The sequence below is a fragment of the Delphinus delphis genome, chromosome 6 (assembly GCF_949987515.2).
Source record: "Delphinus delphis chromosome 6, mDelDel1.2, whole genome shotgun sequence".
Lineage (NCBI taxonomy): Eukaryota > Metazoa > Chordata > Mammalia > Artiodactyla > Delphinidae > Delphinus > Delphinus delphis.
This window is the reverse complement of record NC_082688.1, coordinates 56,797,371-56,812,794: the sequence shown is the minus strand read 5'-3', so window position 1 is coordinate 56,812,794 and position 15,424 is coordinate 56,797,371. Positions and strand designations below refer to the sequence as shown.

The 15,424-nt window shown below is 39.1% G+C and overlaps 1 protein-coding gene across 6 annotated transcripts in view; it reads right to left on the bottom strand.

Annotated features, from left to right (window-relative positions):
- KDM4C (lysine demethylase 4C) overlaps positions 1 to 15,424 on the bottom strand; it is a 398,364-nt gene that overhangs the window by 314,165 nt on the left and 68,775 nt on the right. For 5 of the 6 annotated variants that reach the window (XR_009519875.1, XM_060014734.1, XM_060014733.1 and 2 more), the window contains one exon: positions 3,422 to 3,615. Coding sequence is in view for 4 of the 6 variants with exons in the window: in XM_060014734.1 (XP_059870717.1) it covers positions 3,422 to 3,615 (194 nt within the window). In the remaining 2 variants the exon portion in view is untranslated. Of the gene's footprint in view, positions 1 to 3,421; positions 3,616 to 15,424 lie in introns of those variants that run through there. The other variant, XM_060014737.1, reaches the window with a different exon arrangement.

The window sequence follows — 15,424 nt, the reverse complement described above, 5'->3', positions numbered from 1 at the left end:
GTGCCTGAGAGAACTGAAGAATAGAAGGAAGTTGAAATTAAATGCCAGTCTGTAAGACCAGAGAGGAGGAAGACACACTGCCAGGGCCAGACATATTAAGCATGAGAGAGGGCACCCCTGGAGAAGAGTAAAGGTAACTCAACAAGGAGAGGACACCAGGGACTTCCCTGGCAGTCCAGGGGTTAGGACTCCACGCTTCCATGGCAGGGAGCACAGGTTCGAGGAACTAAGATTCTGCAAGCCTTGGGGAGCGGCAAAAAAACAAACAAACGAACAAGGAGAGGGCACCAGAAAAGGAAACCAGTGCAGGCATGTGCGCACACGCACGCAGAACATTACATCACCTTGTCATCCTCTCATTTTGTAGATTAGGTAAAAATATTCCAATAGTTCTGATCACACATTACAGAATTAGAGCACTGGAGAGCATCCTGATGAGTCTTGTCATTTTGTGAGTGAGGAAACTGGTCACAGAAGTACGGTTCTTTGCCCAAAGCCACACACATCGGTAGCCGAGTAAGGACTAGAGCCCTGATCGCTGCTCCCTGGAGTCTGAGTCTGCCACACACGTTTCAGTGTTCACATGAATTTGTATTGCTTCTACCACCTTTCAAACCTTACTTCAAATATATTATGATGACGACTGAAGTGAATTTTAATGATAATAAAGTTTACCTCAAAATTATTTATGTTGCACTAATATAATCGTTCCTTAGAGTCATTTATATCACTCTTTTCCTACACTAGTCATCCTAGTAAATGGAATGTAGATTAACTGTCATAATTCACTGCTATGTTTTATTTTTTTATCATTATAAATAATGGCCAAGGTTAAAGATAATAGTGATATTATAAATCTACTCTTAATGCATATAATGGAGTCTATATGCTTAAAAACTAATAGAGTAACTAAATACAGAAAATATAAATACATTCCAGAGAGAAAGAAATACTTTGGAATCCAGCGTACTCATTCTCACTCATAAACAGTGGTGCTCTCTCCCAAAGACACAAGACTCTATAATCAGTCTTATCCCAGACAGAATATTCTCCTCTAACCAATCTTTAGGTCACGACAATCCTTGTCCCGGGTGGAGGGGGGCGGGATCACCTTTCTTAATAAGAAAGCAGAGACTTCATGTCAACTCCTCTAATACTAAAACCTCAAATTAATGTCCTAGGCATTGTCATGAATTTCTCCAAACCTACAGGAAAGTTTTGCCACTAACTTTTCAGATTTTTTTTGTTTTTTTTTTTTTGATTTTTTTTTTTTTGGCTGCACCACACGTCTTGCAGGATCTTAGTTCCCTGACCGGGGATCCAACCCATGCCCCCTAGAGTGGAAGCACGGAGTCCTAAACACTGGACTGCTGAGGAATTCCCTAACTTTTCATATTTCTTAAGGGAAGTATAGTATATAGCTGCCTATATACTAGATTTCACCAAGATGTTGAATCTACCAATTTCACATAATTTTATCCACAACAAAACAGAGGATCAGAAAGATCATGGGGATAACTATGCAGCTAAAAAACTACCCAGGAGCCTACACATTGTTTAAAATATGTCTCTGAGTCTCTCAAAGCCAAGTCCCCAAAGTACTAAAGGATGACACTCCAACAGACGCTACAGTGGGTGCTGAAGAAATATGACAGACTCACAGGTTCTAAAGTTTGTGCTCACAGCTGGTCCTCAACAAACACCTTGTAAGGAATTATTTCTTTACCCCATTCTGTCACCAAAGCCTCTCTAGGTCCTAGACCACCTATTAAAAATGTTTACATTTTATTTATTCCATTAAGAGAGCAGAATGCTTAGAATTTCTCAAACAAAATGTGTAAGTAAAACACTGTTAAAAATAAGTTACACAGCTTCTCACTAACTTTTTTCAGATCCTAAAACTCCACAGCAAACCAGAAAATACCTGGATTTCTCTTCTATGTCCTAAGAGCTTTGCCCTTGCTCCTAAAGCTTTCCTGCTGATTAAATGTCATTTTTGATCATTATGAACTTTTGCTATATTTGAATTTGCTGGAGAAAGCTTACAACTTCACACTTTGCCAAATGACAAAACCTCAAGGGCAACTAATGGCAAGATGGGGATAGAAATTATACACTGTACTCAACACCTGATCAGCAGGAGAACTTGAAAAGAGGCCATTATCTTTAAACTGGAGGCAAGAAATCTACCGGGCTAACACAAGCACCTGAAGAGCATCCCATCCTGTCCCAGCAGAATACCAGCAGAGACATTGTATTCCCTGGCTTGTCAAGTAGATACTTCATAAGCTTCTGTCTCTGAATTATCCTGCATGTATGTGTACGTTACAAAATACAACTGATATTGAAACTCTCTTAAGACTAAAACCCACAAAAACAAGTTCAAACGTGAAACTGGCTGACCACAAAGGACTCCAGGGTGATTGACAGACTAATAATTACAAATGTGTAATTATTTGATGCATTACATATGATGCATTCTACAGAGCAATAAATCTTAAAATCGTTGCTCAGAAAGATGAGGAAAGAGGCTCACAAACACAGGAAATTCCAAGTTAAGAACACATATTCACATTAACTTATTCTTTTCCCCACATCCATCATACAAAGAGCAATAAAAGGCCTCCTGATTCATCCCTCCTCTCCCTCTAGCCACCACATACTAAATGGAACTTGTCATTTATTCAGAGGGGACTAGACCAGAAAATCATTAGGATTACTTGATACTCTACATCCAGGAAGTCGATTTTCACTCCTAACTGCTGCCCGCATACTTTCCAGCAAATCTCAGAGAAGTAAAGATGCCAAACAAATTCTTTTTTTAAAATTTATTTATTTTATTTATTATTTATTTTTGGCTGCATTGGGTCTTCATTGCTGCACACGGGCTTTCTCTAGTTGTGGTGAGCGGGGGCTACTCTTCCTTGCAGTGCATGGGCTTCAGTAGTTGTGGCTCGCAGGCTCCAGAGCACAGGCTCAGTAGTTGTGGCTCGTGGGCTCTAGAACGCAGGCTCAGTAGTTGTGGCACACGGGCTTAGTTGCTCCGCGGCATGGGGGATCTTCCCAGACCAGGGCTCGAACCCGTGTCCCCTGCACTGGCAGGCGGATTCTTAACCACTGCGCCACCAGGGAAGCCCCAAACAAATTCTTTGAGACTAAATACCTATCAATCCATGGCCCACAAAAGGGGTCTACAGGCAATTTTAGATATACAAGTCACCATTAGCTTTATGGTTTTGAGCAAAACCCTAGGCAGAGTGGAAGACTCTGTAATAATTAATTGTTACAGTCAAAAAAAACTTTCTTACAGCTCATATAAATCTGAATCCACCAGATAAAGGGAAAAAATTCATCTTCAATGGGTTCATATTGCCCAAATTTCAAAACTCCAAAGCAAATGAATATTAAACATGTAACTTACCAAGACTTGGGCTCTCCAAAGTGGAGATAATTAATGCTGTAGAGGTCCATATCCTCGGTGTGCCACGCAAATGTGGTTTTCCACATGCCAAAATAGAGATAAGGAGTATTTACACCCTCAATAGAAATACCGCACTCTTCCTCAACCACATCCAAGACTGTGTTTAGGTGAGCTATGTTCCATTCATCCACACCCTAGAATCAGAGGAGAGAGGGAAAAAAAAAGCAAATATTAATAAACTCATAAAGATAACATTTACTGCTCAAAACATCATCTGCCAAAATTATTACACTGTGTATTTTAATTCACTTAGAAATAAAAAATAAAGCAACAATTATCCAAGGCATGCATGTGCGCACACACGCGCGCACGCACACACACACACACACACACACATATTTATACAGATCCATGATTAATCATCCAAGATTACTACCAATGTAATGTGGCTCTATATAAACATTAGTATAAAATTGTACCAAACGACAGAGAATTAACGCCCCACTCCCCATTTGCTGTTAGTAAGAAAAATCATTGATTCAAAGCATGCGATCTGGAGCATGCTTTCCATCACTGGCACACCATTTAGTTTTGAGGGTTTCCTGGTTTTTAGCTTGCTTGTTTATTTGTACATTACTTAAGAAGTCATATTAACATCAGACATCATCTCAAGATACCACTAACAAAATATATCTTCTGTCATCCCTTTCTCATCCCCACCCATTTCAGTTTTGGCATGTGATACATCATTTCCTGAAAATTCAACTCTAATTCTTAGCACTATTCTAAGCCACAGATCATTATGCTTTTACTGCTTCTTCAACTAAATATTAGCCTCTTATGTTGATGGGAAATTTTAAACAAAGAATAACTGCTAAAAATACTTATCCAAACTCTGGCAAAATTTCTGGAATAGAGTAGTTTTATAACAGTAACCCAACATGACTGGTGATAGAAAGAGACAGAAAAGTTTGAGTCACTGATGTAAAAGTTAAAGTGGCAGGAAAAGATTCCAGTTTTATTAAAACTTACCAATCTCTTATTAATTCAGTGTAATTCACAACTGCTTACCATTTTTACCAACTATGTATTTTTCCCATATACTTTTCTAATAATCAAATTCTAAATATCAGAGATTAGGTCCATTTTTATGCAATCATGAGTAAATGGCAATGTCTTTAAAACTAGTTCAACCTCTTCATGGTGCTATTAAAGAGGGACATTAAATTTATTTATGTATACCCAAAAGGCCTTCTCCAATAACTATGCCAACGGCCTCCCAGACAACCATGTCTAATAGTTCCCTTATGCACTAAAAACTTTCAGGGCTGTTCTGTTTTCATTCTGGTCTTTAGATGACAATATAATCAGTGTCGTGATCTTACTTCCTTGAGCTTTTGGGTCAGGAAAATTGTTGATGGGGCAGTTAATGAAGTTCTGCCTCAGGTAATATAATTGAAAGTGCCAGGGGAAATAATTTAATTCCCAAATTCCCCAAGGTAGCCACTCTATCTACAACTTACACCCCACAGTAGGAAGTTTGCTACTTGGAAATTGTTCAAAGTAAGTATCCTTTTAGAGAAGATCCTAGGTTCCAACTTACAAGACCTCATAAAATTTCAATCAAATCATGTAAAATATTTTATCTCACTCTATTTATAGTGATACAATCTCTTAACTCTAGTCCAATCAGACTTCAGTCCAATCACTCTAATAATACAGTCCTATTTAAAAGTCATTTCTGAGGCAATGAATAGGAAGTAATAAATGAGTACCATATTATAGGAATCATTTTTAAACTGAATGAGCTTGCAAATTTAGGAACAAACCATCCCTCTGAAATTCCTGCATTTGGAGAAGTCTTATCTTTGTTTCTGACTGATACTATCTTTCAGAAATAACTGAGGCTGAATCCCTTGACATGCCTAGACCTGTGGGTCTAAAGGGATGAGGGAAGAGAAGAATGAGTGATGGCAAAAAGACCCAGATTATGGCTCCGGCTCTGCCACTGCCCAGGGCAAAAATCACCGATATTTTCTGAGCTTCTAGTCTTTCTTCGTGAAAGCCTGAGGGCTACAGTACCCTCCCAGAGCTGTTCAGAGTACTGAATAGGCTGAAGGACATAAAACCTTTGGAAAGATAAAATTTACTATGGCTTAGAACTGATTAAATAAACGTCTCCACTATTCTCTAGTAAATCTTACTGGAAAGCCTCTACCAAAACAAAAGCCAAAGACATGGTAAGTGATAATAAAGTCCTATGAAACTTACTATTGAAATTCTCCCCATTAATGGGCAAATCATATGTCTGCAGCAGTTTCTTTTGGGCAAGGCCAAGATTGCCATGATGTTTAAGCTTAATTTCTTTTGCTAAAATAAAAAGTCATATAATTTTAATAAAAGAGGTTATTAAAATATTAAGAATAACTGGTATAACAGAGGCTGAGAATAAATCTTACTATTTCCAAATTCCTTCTCCAGTTTCTGCTCTCTACTATCGATTGAACTGGCTAGCTGCCTCCAAGGACAGGTTCTACTCAAACTCTGAAGAGCACCAGGTCTCCTTCAGAGATTCAGACAAGGAGTACACCTCATTTGTCATTTAGGAGAAGTGTGACACCACAGTCTACCTCACTACTCTACACATACATATACACTACATCTATTCAAGACAATTCTGTAACACAGGTAACATTATACCCAAATGAACAAATGGAAAAAAACCCAGTGCTCCTAGAATAGTGGGAGGCAAAGATAAACCTAAATCTACCTGACTCTAGGCTTTCACTTATAAACTCTACGCTTCCAGTTCTGACCATGTTAAATACAGCATATCATCCTTTTCTCTCAGCATCAATTATCAACAAAGATCCAAGGAACTAAAATTTAGGACAGGCAAACATATAAAACTGCTACATTCTTCCCACCCAGGCATACAGCCGCCCTACACAAACACTGGCAAAGCCTATAAGAAAAGCTGCTTCACTTGGGAGTTGGTGATAGAATTTAGTGTAAAAGTAGCCTCCAGAAAGACCCCAGCTACAAACAAGCCCCACAATGACAGGTCGAAATTTGCCAAACCATTCAAAGCTTAAAGCTGTCAAGTCTCTGCAGAAAAGTCTGCACACCAGCCCAAGTTCATAGACAAATGCCTCTTCCCAGATCCCATCCCTTCATATAAAGCTCTTCTACACAATGTCCAGCAGTTGCTTATCTGCAATATCTGGAACTCACCTGACCTCCACTGGGCAGACGTTTCCTCCCTGGTCCCACCCCTCCCTTCATCCCAATAACCCAGTGCATTCTAAGCCTGCCCTGCCCTGTTTGTCTATTTACCCTGTATCTGCCTGGTTTTCTGAAATAATTCACCATTGGACCATAATTTGTACACATGTGTGTAAAAGAGAAGTTTATCAAGGATCTTTCCTTTCAATCTCTGTATCATCAGCCTATCAAGAATCAGATGGCAATTTGAAAGAACTCCTAAATTTTCATTACCATAGGCACTCAGGAGCTGCTTGAAGACCAGGCTTTGGACTTCGGACTTCACAGAGGAAGTAAGCACCACCCCCAAACTGGCATCAGCATGAACGATGCATCTATAAACCTATGCAGAAAGACTGTGCCAAGTTTGAGCTCACGCCCTTGAGCTCTGGGCCTGGGGCCCTGAACACAGGCCACATCCAGGCCAGGAGCACCTTCTTCCCGGGACTATGAGCATCCGGGATTCCCTCTTGAGTGAAGGCACTCAGTCACTGCGAGACTGAAGGAGGACAGGACAGCAACATGCCACATTAGAAAACTTACCAGGAAGGAGTCGTTCCCACCTGATACAGAGAAATAACGCAAAAATCATAGCAAACCAATTCTTCCCAAAATAACCTTCTGAGGAACACTACTTCTACAAGAGGCTGTGGTCAAAACACTCTGGCATCCTTTTCTCCTCCTCTTACAAAGTTACAGTGCCAAGAGGCACTCCGAAGGTTCTGAGAGGCCATGCTATAAGGAAGCCTGTTTCACTTTGCTTAACTCCACTTTTCCCAGATGTGATTTGACCACGGGACCTTGTTTACGTAAGACATTAGTATCTTTCCTCAACAATGTCAATATCCAGCCCACATGTTTCTCCTCCCCTGCCCACCCGCCCTGCCCCGACTCCTGCCATCATCCTCAGCACCTTCAACGTTATCCCCACGGGGCTCTTTCCAAACAATGCTCTGAGCCTCCATCTCTCTACAGCTTCACTGCCACACGCCCAGCTCTAAGCTGGACTCAAAGTGACCAGCAATAACTTCTGAAATCTATAAATTTATGGGGAAAAACATCATTTCATTAGAAAATCCAATTATTAAAAAAAGAAGATCCACCTCCTAGGTACTGTAAAATGCTGAGAAAATACTAAAAGAAATTATTAAAGATTCTAACTAAAGTTTTCAGGTACTTTTATTTAGTATTTTTTAAAAGATTATGCTTTCCTCATTTGGCTCTAACCATCACTTTCTATGACCCTTAATGCAGTCCAGCCAACACCTACTGTGTACTGTCATCCAAACAAAAGACCATCCACCCAATTTCCACTTACTTTAAAGCTAGGCTAACGTAAATTACTGCCACCAATTCATATGCCTGTAACAAGCCCTTGAAGTTTCAAAGGTAATGCAAATGAAGAAAGAAAAATAAAACTTGGTTAGTTTTAAAGACTTCAAAATTCAATCCATTTTGCACAGTAATGTGTGAAAATTGCACCTTTCAATAACTAAAACGAAAGTTCTGGTCACATTTTAAAATAGAGGATTTCGTTAGGATCTTTACACAGTAAGAATAAAATTAGACCCATGTGAAATTCAATTTGCTTTAAAGTTAATTACAATGTGTGATGTGATAGCTCCTTTTGTTTCTTCCTTTCCATGAAAATATCACATTCTCTAAACTTTCTACTTTTAAAACAAACCTCTTTTCCTTTTTGCATTTTTACACACCAAAATACCTACAATTTTACAGCAGTGCTTTCTTTTCTTTCTGAAAGTCTAGACAATAACCAATGTAGAGCAAATTCTGAAGTAACAAAAAAAATCTGCAACAGAAAGTACCATATAAAAAGACTGTTCATCTTAAAAAGGTAAATATGAGTATGACAAGAAGGAGGGCAGAAAAGAAAAGGGGGGAAATGCCCAGTCAAATAAAAGATTGCAGAGAGCTTGGGACTCCTGCCTTGATTCTGGACCACTGAGGCTTTGAGGTTAATGGTATCCCTGGTTCCAGGCAAAAGCAACTCCAATCCTCTTGGGAGAAAAGCATCCTTCACTTAAACCTGTAAATTCTCCACAAATTAAGATCAAGCCAAAGAATACAACCAAAGATCACTACGCATACAGGGAGTCAAGACCTCACTGCAGAAAGCTAGCAAAAACAACTGACCCTGCACCACCCCAAGGACTGTTGATATCAGAATTTTCAGACACTAAAGAATGTGAAATGTTTAAAGAAATAAAAAATGGAATCACAAAGACAAGAAAGTAAAATAAACTATTTGGAATGACCACTCAGATTTGGGGGGAGAGGTGGACTTCTAGAAATGAAAGATATCGGGCTTCCCTGGTGGCGCAGTGGTTGAGAGTCCGCCTGCCAATGCAGGGGACATGGGTTCGTGCCCTGGTCCGGGAAGATCCCAGATGCCGCGGAGCGGCTGGGCCCGTGAGCCATGGCCGCTGAGCCTGCGCGTCCGGAGCCTGTGCTCCGCAACGGGAGACGCCACAACAGTGAGAGGCCCGCGTACCGCAAAAAAAAAAAAAAAAAAAAAAAAAAAAAGATATCATTATTAAACTAAAACTCATTGAAAGGATTAAACAAGAGAAGTATAAAATTTAAGACATGAACACACAGTGCAGTACAGAAAGATGAGAAGTAATATCTGAAAGGTAAAGTTAAGCATACGTAGGACAGAATGTCTAAGGTTCATGTATTCAGAGTCCCAGGAGAGAGAAAAATACAAAATTATTGATAAATAAAGTCACTAAAAGAGAAGACTGATGAAACCAATTACATTAAAATTAAAATCTGTTCATTAAAAGACACTGTAAATAAGTCCATCTCTAAAAATTTTGATGTCAACTTTAGTTAACCTTAAATACACTGAGTTGAAGCTACAAAACAGACTTCTCAGACCTTTAGTGATGCTACAGCTTTTGTTTTACAGTTACCAAAACATCAAAATGCCAATTACATTTATTGATTAAAAACTGCTTATAAAGCCTTCATTATTACTCCTACTCTTGAGGACAATAATATTCTATGTGGACAAATATTTGGGCTCATTCTGGCATTCCAATATTCTTAGTCTTTCTAATTTAACTCTTTTCACAGCCATGTTCTGTGTAAAAATAATAATTTCTGTCCATCTTCCTTTTAAAACTAAAACTGTTTTTGTTTGATGTAATATAAAATATGGAATTGATTTTGCAGGGTCACAGACGATTCATGTTTTTGCTATATACCTTTGCACATTATTTTCTTATCAAACTAGTTACCAAGTATTTTTACATGCTTGTAAACAAACATATTTTTACAACATACCTGTACATATGTAAAGTCAAGTATTTAATTCTCGCTGTTCACTTTTAAAACTGACAAAGAAAAAAAGTGAACACTACAGAAACCATGGTAGAACTTTACTTGTTCTGGTCTTGGTTGTCCCATCTTTGGCAAGTCACATACCTACTCAAGAAACATTCCCAACAGAGTACGATAGGATGAAAATCTAAAATCGCTTTCAACATTCCCTGCTAGATATTGACTATTATATCGAGTATTAGGTGTATAGCATTTAATTGACAATTATATAACTGTAGATGGCTTCTGATTTTGTTTTTAACTCCATGGACTGTGTTTAAATAATTCAAAATTATATTCCTGATTCTGAGATGCTAAGTGGTATTGCACAGTTGTCACTTTACAGAATGTGTACAACAGTCCCATGAAGCTGATAAGGTGTACCCTTGCATAGCTTCAGGTGCTAGAATTAAAACTGACCTGTTATCACACACACACAAAGACACTGAAAATAGAAGAAATAAAAAAGTTTTGGAAAGAACAAGCCATTATTGAAGCAAATAATTCAACAAATGTAATTCAACAACATGGCGTAGTTTGGGTATCCAGAAAACATAAAAAATTCCAAATAATAAGGAAAAGTCAAACAATCTAATAGAAAAATAGGCAGAGGAAAAAAGAGAAATCACAAATGGCCAACAAAGATATGAAAAGCTGGGGCTTCCCTGGTGGCACAGTGGTTAAGAATCTCCCTGCCAATGCAAGGGACATGGGTTTGAGCCCTGGCCTGGGAAGATCCCACATGCCGCGGAGCAACTAAGCCCATGTGCCACAACTACTGAGCCTGAGCTCTAGAGCCCGCAAGCCACAACTACTGAGCCCATGTGCCACAACTACTGAAGCCTGTGCACCTAGAGCCCATGCTCTGCAACAAGAGAAGTCACGACAATGAGAAGCCCGCACGCTGCAATGAAGAGTAGCCCTGGCTCACCACAACTAGAGAAAGCCCGCACACAGCATCGGAGACCCAACACAGCCAAAAATAAAATAATAAAATAAAATAAATTTAAAAATTAAAAAAAAAAGATATGAAAAGCTATTCTACGTCATTTGTAGTCAGAGAAATTCACACACTAGATATTTTAAAGCCACAAGATTGACAATAAGTAATAAGATGAACGATATTAAGTGCTGAAGAGGATATATGTCAGCAATAAGGAAACTTTTGGAGGTGAGAGAAGTGTTCTAAGACTGGTTAGTGGTGATGGTTACACAAAAATCATTGAATTATACATTAACATCAGTGAATTTTGTGGTATGTAAATTATACCTCAGTAAACCTGTCTTAAAAATGATTATATAGTGCTGGGGGAGGGTAAATTGGTACAAAGTCTTTGAGAAACAAGGTAACAGTATCTGACAAAGTTGAACACTCAGGGAGGCAGCACTTCCATTCTTACATAAGTACTTTAGAGAACTTGTATACAGTGTACCAAAAATCATATACAGGAATGTGTTCATAGCAGCAATATTCATTTTAAAGAGAAAATATCCCCTGACAGGATAATAAAAAATAAAATGCATATGCACATAATGGAATGTTATACAGCAATGGAAATGACTGAACAATAGCTCACACAATAATATGGATAAACTCAGAAAACCTAGTGTTTTGTATAGTCTCGGAAGACTACATAAAGTGATACTACTTTTAATAAGGTCAAAAATAAGCCAAACTAAATATATTGTTTAAAAATATGTGTCTGTGGGCTTCCCTGGTGGCGCAGTGGTTAAGAATCTGCCTGCTGATGCAGGGAACAAGGGTTCAAGCCCTGGTCAGGGAAGATCCCCCATGCCGCGGAGCAACTAAGCCCGTGTGCCACAACTACTGAGCCTGCGCTCTAGAGCCCGCAAGCCACAACTATAGAGCCCACCGTGACACAACTACTGGAGCCTGCGCACCTAGAGCTCGTGCTCTGCAACAAGAGAAGCCACTGCAGTGAGAAGCCCATGCACCGCAATGAAGAGTAGCCCCCACTCGCCACAACTAGAGAAAGCATGCACGCAGCAACAAAGACCCAATGTAGCCAAAAACAAATAAATTAATTAATTTTTTAAAAAATGTGTTTGTGCAGAAACAGACTCACAGACATAGAAAACAAACTTATGGTTACCAAAGGGGAAGGAGGAGGGAGATAAATTGAGAATTAGGGATTAAGAGATACACACTACTACATATAAAGTGGATAACCAACAAGGCTCTACTGTATAGCACAGGGAACTATATTCAATATCTTGTAATAACCTACAATGGAAAAGAATCTGAAAAAGGATACATATATATATATATAACACAACATTGTAAATCAACCATACTTCAACAACAACAACAAAATTTGTTTGAGAAAACTTTTTTTTTTAAGGCAAGAAATCAAACACAAAGTTCAGGCCACCCCTGGGTGATGGGGTGGGGTAGCAAGGAAGGACTGCAGAAAGAGCATCCCATGAGCAGTATTGTTTTTTTTATTTTTTTCTTTGGGGGGCCCTGCCACATGGCATGCGGGATCTTAGTTCCCCGATCAGGGATTTAACCCATGCCCCCTGCAGTGGAAGCATGGAGACCTAAGCACTGGACCGCCAGGGAATTCCCCATGAGCAGTATTGTTGACACTCTAGCTGTGGGACTGCATGGTGGGTCTGGGGTAGTCAGTGTATCATTGTGCTTTAAAGCATAAGTTGCACATATAAAATCAGATTATTACATTCCAAAAATATGATAAAGCAAAAGTCATGAAAAAGAGAACATCTCCTGAGTCACATCTCACGGCACCATTTCTGCCCTGGCACCTTGTCTCACTGACACGAAGAGAGCAGTGTATTTCATGAAAATAGCAGGCGCATTTTCTTTAGTAGCCCCTAAACAAACATCCTTCATGGCTCTGACGTGACAGACTTTGACAAATGGCAGAAAGTATAAACTGCTGGAATGCAGGTTGGACTTATAAGTAAATGACTATTGCAGAACAGAATTCTTCACGATTCTCTTGGTCGGAGTCAATTACTGAACATCTCATCACAGCCTCAGGATTTCTGTCCCATTTTGCTTCAATATTGCCACCAGTAGCAGCTATTATTCAGTACATACTATGGAGCAGGCCCTATCCTGGTGTTTTATTTATTCATCTCATTTAATCTTATGAGGTGAATAAATAAAACTATCATCTATTATCAATGCCATTTTATAGATGAGAGAACTTCCCCAGGAGAAGTAAGATAACTTGCCCAAGATCTCCCAGCTTATAACTGTGGAGCCGGGAAGGGTGAGAATGGAAAACTCTAACCGGAGCTGACACTACTGTGCCTGAAGCCTCACTGGCCAAACAATGAGCCAGAAAGTCAATTCTAAACTTTTATATAATCAAGGAGGGAAAAACTTCCCTGTATCCCCCCAATGACTGGAAGGGAAAGTCAGTAATTTGGTTATTAGTTTGCTACTTTTCTTTCTTTTAAGTACTACCAATCAAAAAGATGATTTTAAAAAAGTGCCTTGGGCCAAGAGCAGGATTCATGGATTCACTCACAGACATGCATTCTATTAAAAAAAAAACAACCTTACTTAAATAATAAACAGAATTGTTAACTTTATTTTACACATCTATACATGGCCCTTGCAGAAAATCCTAAAAGGAATCTGAACCATAAAAGCCCTATTCTTCTTTAAAGAGGATCAATTATCTCAACATTTAATAAAATAGTAAAATCCCATATCCAGACCCTGACAAGTTATTTTTTTATTTTTTATTTTTTTGCTGTACACGGGCCTCTCACTGTTGTGGCCTCTCCCATTGCAGAGCACAGGCTCCGGATGCGCAGGCTCAGCGGCCATGGCTCACGGGCCCAGCTGCTCTGCAGCATGTGGGATCCTCCCGGACCGGGGCACAAACCGGTGTCCCCTGCATCGGCAGGCGCACTCTCAACCACTGCGCCACCAGGGAAGCCCTGACAAGTTATTTTTAAATACAGGAAATTAAAAACACAACAATCTTTACTAATGTATTCATATTTTGTAGACTGTTAAGCCCCTTGTCTCATTCAACTCTTTAAGGTGTATTATACTGCTGTGTAAAACAGTACTTCAAAATCACTGTGTTTGTTAATAAACTTTTATAACAGAGATTGCCTAAGTACTTAGTATCTATTTTCACCTTCTTTACCAATAGAACCCCATTCAATCGAAAGAACAAAGTAGCTGCAGCTGGATATGTATGGTTCTGGCTAACGAAACGTAACTGGACATCACTGGGCAGGGCTTCCAGGAGAAAGCTTTGAAGGGGCTGACTCCCGCAGACATAACTCCTTTGCCCTCCTTCCCTCTACCAGACATTCAGACACGATCAGCAGCTACCACAAGAGCACAAGGGTAAGAATCTCATCATGAAGACAGCAGAAGAAATTTCTAGTACAGGTCTATGACAACACCATGGAACCAACATGGCCCTGGACTACCTGCCTCAAATTTTTACATGAAAACTGAACAATTTGTTTCAGCCATTTATTTTAAGGTCTCTACTACTGACAGCAAAATAATGTCTAATACATTTCCTCCTTAGTAGCCAAATCCATAGGTCCCCACTTCCCCCATTCCCTAATGGTTTTAAGTAAGAAAGTAATATATCAGAGTCCATGACGCTAATGTGATTCTACTAAAGAAAAAGTAGAAGCCACTTAGCTTTTGAATGGTACCAAAGTATGGGCTGGGCTTGAGCCTCTTTACAGCTACTAATGCCAGGAAAATTCAATTTAGATAAAGAATGTACCTCTTTCTCCCTCTTCCTCTATAGGACTCTATCTAGTTATTTGTTTTTTCCACCTTGCTTTATTTCTTCCTCAATGCTACCTCTCACTTAAAGCAATTTTAGATTTAACATACTTGAATAACACCTGGCAGAGGGCTCAAATAATACCCTTTTATTCTTCATGAAGAAAAACAACTTAAGGTATTTCCAATGGTCTCATTTTCATTCCTCACAGTGAAAAATTCTGGATCATGTACACAGGCTCAACGTTTTTCCTTCAATAAAAAAGAAAAAACTAACAATTTTCCTGAATTAATATTCTATATTTTCTCATTTAGAACATTTGGAACATAAGCTTTTAAAAAATCAAATGTATAAACCTGCAAGTAAGATCATTTTATCATTTTAGTGATATCTTTCTCTTTAAAAAACTCTTTTTTAGTTAGAACATAATTAGAATCACCCTCCTGGAATTCATGGCTCTAACTCTGTTCCAGTGACCCCAAAAGCCCACTGACAGGTGGTGACTTATTTTGAGGAACGGATGCTAGGACGCTGGTGTGTGGGAGCAGCTCCCCAACCTCTCCATCTCAGCCAGACCAACTGCTCTCTTCCCATAGTCAAGTGGATGATTTATGAGGGAAATTGTATACAATAC